The 4,409-nt window shown below is 48.6% G+C and overlaps 1 protein-coding gene across 1 annotated transcript; it reads right to left on the bottom strand.

Annotated features, from left to right (window-relative positions):
* Positions 1 to 310: 310 nt before the first annotated feature.
* LOC134477832 (igE-binding protein-like) lies at positions 311 to 3,436 on the bottom strand. Its single transcript, XM_063256990.1, has 2 exons — positions 993 to 3,436; positions 311 to 954 (listed from the first exon to the last, which is right to left on the bottom strand). The coding sequence occupies exon 1, from the start codon at positions 2,623 to 2,625 to the stop codon at positions 1,708 to 1,710; it is 918 nt and encodes a 305-aa protein (XP_063113060.1). The 5' UTR covers positions 2,626 to 3,436; the 3' UTR covers positions 311 to 954; positions 993 to 1,707.
* Between the last annotated feature and the right edge of the window lie 973 nt (positions 3,437 to 4,409).

The raw sequence follows: 4,409 nt of genomic DNA, 5'->3' as shown, positions 1-4,409 counted from the left end.
CTAATTCTTCTAGTTTGGTGACAGGTGACTGATGATAAGGTCACTAAAGCAAGAAGAAAAGTTGAGAGAGAAAAATGGAGCATCCTGGGTTTTAGCAGGACTTTTAAATGAAACTGAGTTTCTTTCTTGGGTTGTTCTTCACTAAATATTCTTAAGCCATCTACTAAAGCATTTTTACATGCCCTTGCTAAATACTGATGACATGTGTTTCTCAGTGTCACTGTTCTTGGTGGTAACAATTTGTCCAAAGAAACAATTAGTGATATTTTGACCGGAGCCGCGGGAGACAGGAGACCAAACTCGAGCAGGATCAGCTCTCAAACTTTATTACGTACAGCGAACCGGACCTGACAAGGTCCGCCACCCTCAACGTTGGTTCCTCTTCCGCCGTTGGGGGCAGGAACAACCTCTTATAAGGGGAAGCAGTATCCAATCACAGAGAAGCGCGCCTAACAAGCTGATAGGCTAGCGTCACGGGTAACTGGGCAGATATGACAATTTGGCGGGCTTGTTTAGGCCGGGAAGAACCCGGAAGCAGGAAATGGGCGCCATCATAGGCGGCTTCCCACATCTCCCCCTTTTTTATTTATTAAAATAGGATGGTCTGTAGGTCCCTCCAAGGTGTCTATGACCTTGTTGCTGTTAGACACCTAGGAGTGGGCCTACCTTGTAGGCCGAGGCATGAGAGAATGTAGAGGTCTATACCCTGCTGTGCATCACCCTGTTTTGTGCATATCCTTGCGCCAGGACCATGCTCAAGGTGAGTGGTTCATTTTTTCGCAGGGCCAGGCTTTTGTGAACCGAACCTGGATGCATATAGACATTCATTCCTGCCTTCCCCCCAACCTTTGGGGCGGATGGCACTGCAGTACCCTTGGTCTCGCATCTCAATGCCAATAATTTGACTCCGGGAGGGACCCCTGGCCTTATAGGCCATATATATCTGAGTGGAGCCTGTCTTAGGTTGACTGGGAGGGCTTTTCCCGTCTTACCCGTCATTGGCTTGCCCACTCAGCTCTTATAGCTGATGTTCTGCAATGTGAAGGAGATATGCGGCGGCCTGCTGGCCTGATGGGCCACCTGCTGCCATTTGCATGGCTGCCATAGCTGTGATCTTAACCTGCTGCTGAGTTTGTATGAGGCGATCTAACAAGCATTTAATAACCACAAGCCCTACTAGGATAGCCATGGCAATTAGCATAATCAAGGACTGTTTGATTGATGGTGTAAACCCTGGGTGAGGCGGGCGAGGCCGCCGAAAAAGGTGCCAATGTGGGCGGGTGGTGCCAAGGACCCCAAAGATATTGTGGTGGTTCTGTGGAATCTGAGCATATCACAGGGGTGATTAATAGGAACCCACAGAATAGAAAAAGCTCCAAACCAGACATTTTAGTTTGTAGATGGTCTCGGGCGCTGAGCGTCGGTCCCAGAAGGGTCGAGTTGACTTGTGTCCGCGGGCTTATCTTCCTGTGCTTTATCAGGAACTGGTGGGGAGTTTACTGCTCACGTCAATCTTTCCGGGACCCACAGCGGTTCGCAGCCTGGTTCCTGTGGGAAGACACAAACCGCACCTCGGGTCCAACTAACCACTGGATCCGGGCCCATCCATTGTCCTGTAAGGACATCTTTCCATCTCACCAGCCCTTTGTCGGCCGGGGACGGGTTATTGTGCTCCATGGCAGGGGAATGATTATTGTGATTAAGATTTTAAAAATTTATGGTAAAGAGTGCCAATGATATTCTTCCTTTGGGCGTTAGGCCGTGGCCACCCAATTCACGGCACAGGCGTGTCCACTCTTCTAAGGACCTATTTTTGTTAGTTCTTAGGACATCACAGCACTCCTTAGTGCACTGTTCAAAAATCAATTGTTTTATGAGAGGGTGAGCCGCCTCAGCATCTGGAAAAATCCTGTTAGCGGCCTCAAGCATGTGGGCCACAAAGTCTGAAAATGGCTCTCCCTGCCCTTGTATAATTTTTGTAAGGTGACCCGTATGTTCTCCCTTTCCAGCCAGCCGTCTCCAGGCCTGGAGGCCACAGCGGCTAATTTGTTCATAAACCTGGCGAGGGTATTGAGTTTGATCTTCTTCAAAGGCTCCTCGCCCTAATAGCATATCCCTGTTCCACTCTCTCTGGTTATTTTCCCTGTTGGCTGCCGCCTGCTCTACACAGAATTCCTCATTCCAGGACTTCCAATCTAAATATTGTCCGGGGGAGAGGCAGGCGCGTGCCAGCTGGGTCCAATCTCCAGGAGTTAAAAGCAGACCTGCCAATGCCTCTAAAAGCGCCATGGTAAATGGCGCATTGGGCCCATAAGCTGAAACTGCGTCCTTGATAGCTTTAAGTTGTTTAATTTCTAAGGGCTCATAATATCCTCCTCCTCCCCTGCCTCCTACTTGTACCGGGAATGCATGGAGACCGGAACACTCAAAGGGAAGCCTCGACCATACCCTCTGGTGGAAGGAACGTCCTCCTCCCTCCCCAGATGGGGGCGCAGAAGGCAACCCAGGAAGTAGCTCTCCCTCTAACCAGGGCGGTGCCATAGGTTGTGGTGGCAGCCCAGGGAGCAACTCCTCTTCCGGCCACGGTGGTGCAGTGGGGCCTGGCGCCCTGAAGGGAGCGACCATGGGTCGCGAACTTGCCAAAGGGCGGAAGGGCTTAAGCTCTTCCCGTAAGGCGGAGTAGCTCGGGCAGGGTGGTGTTTGGTTCCCCTTTTTATCTTCCTGAGCCCTAAGTTCCTCTTTTAACGGTGTAGGAGGGTCATGCTTAGCAAAGACGACCTCCTCTTCTGAGCCTTCCGAATCCGAATCAGAATTAGAGCCCTGAGGGTCCTCTGGAGACCCACAATCGGCAGTGGCTCCGGGCTCCTCTGAGCATTCCGATCGAGCTCTATCAAAAGCCTGTCGGGCTGTATTAGCGAAGCGAAAGCAAAACAGATGCAAAGGGAAAAGAAAAGAAAAAAAAAAAAAAAAACGGCGTCCACTCGTGTGGCGCTCAAAATCTGTTAGGTGCGTCCACCCAACCCAGGTGACCCAGTACTCACCTGTCCCGGGAACCGCTGTATCTCACGTAGCTGATCAGGATGAAGAGAAGAGGTGCTCGCGGCCTTCCGTTGTTATTGGGCCAGGTCCTCCGTCGTACCGCAGGCGACAGCAATCGCACCTCCCGGCCGAAGAGGCACGTCGCTGAGTCTTTTACCTTTTTCCCCGTACGGGCCACCAGATGACCGGAGCCGCGGGAGACAGGAGACCAAACTCGAGCAGGATCAGCTCTCAAACTTTATTACGTACAGCGAACCGGACCTGACAAGGTCCGCCACCCTCAACGTTGGTTCCTCTTCCGCCGTTGGGGGCAGGAACAACCTCTTATAAGGGGAAGCAGTATCCAATCACAGAGAAGCGTGCCTAACAAGCTGATAGGCTAGCGTCACGGATAACTGGGCAGATATGACAATTTGGCGGGCTTGTTCAGGCCGGGAAGAACCCAGAAGCAGGAAATGGGCGCCATTCATAGGCGGCTTCCCACAATATTTGGGGTATATTTTTACATTATAGAATACACAAGGAAATACAATCTTGTTTATGTGAAATGCCAGAGTAACCCTGAAAAATAATCCAATGTTGCTGTACTAATGGAAGCAGAAAAAGAACTCAAAAGTCAGGAAAGCCAAAGCTTGGTAAGAATTTATTCCATGCAAAGAGACTGAAATAAGAGAAAGTAGGAACAAGCTACTCTGACACAAAATTATACCTTTGGTGTGAAACTGAGACACAGGAAGTGCATGTTAATATTACCAGTACAATGACTTTTCCTTCCTCTCAAGTCTTGTATGGAAATACTGCAGAGCCAGATGACTGCACTGACAGGGACTTTGAGATCTAAAGAGTTCACAGTAAGAGCAGCAAAACACATATGAGGGTTTCGGGTTCTAAATTACTAGGAAGCAAAATTAATGAAAAAGTGGGACATCAGCTCACTTAGATCTTACCTTAACCTTGGGTAGACACAGGAAAAGACATAAGTTTCAAGTATTACCAAGTCAATCAGTACTGGTGAAATTCACTCTCACTTTCTTATAAAATGTTTCATAGTATTTTTCATCCCATGCATACTAAGATGAAGATATCAAATCTAACATGCTATGGAAGAGCTCATTCTACTAAATTTAGAAGAAAATGGCAGGGGAAGTCACTGTAGCAGTTCTATCCCCAGATTTCTGCGAAATCTTCAGAGATGGATCTTCTGCAACAAAACACTAAGGTGGTATTTGGAAGGGAGTGTCCATTAATTTTTTTCTCTTCCCACTGCTTAGCTCCCATACTACTTAATGAAGTTGACAATAATTCCATGTCACAAAATCCAGTGAGCCATTTCACTCCTAGTTTTCTTTGAACCTTCAGTAAATCAAAGA

This window comes from Cavia porcellus, unplaced genomic scaffold, assembly GCF_034190915.1.
Source record: "Cavia porcellus strain 051 isolate PalLab524CR breed Dunkin Hartley unplaced genomic scaffold, mCavPor4.1 scaffold_10, whole genome shotgun sequence".
Classification (NCBI taxonomy): Eukaryota; Metazoa; Chordata; class Mammalia; order Rodentia; family Caviidae; genus Cavia; species Cavia porcellus.
This window is presented reverse-complemented; position numbering and strand designations above follow the sequence as displayed.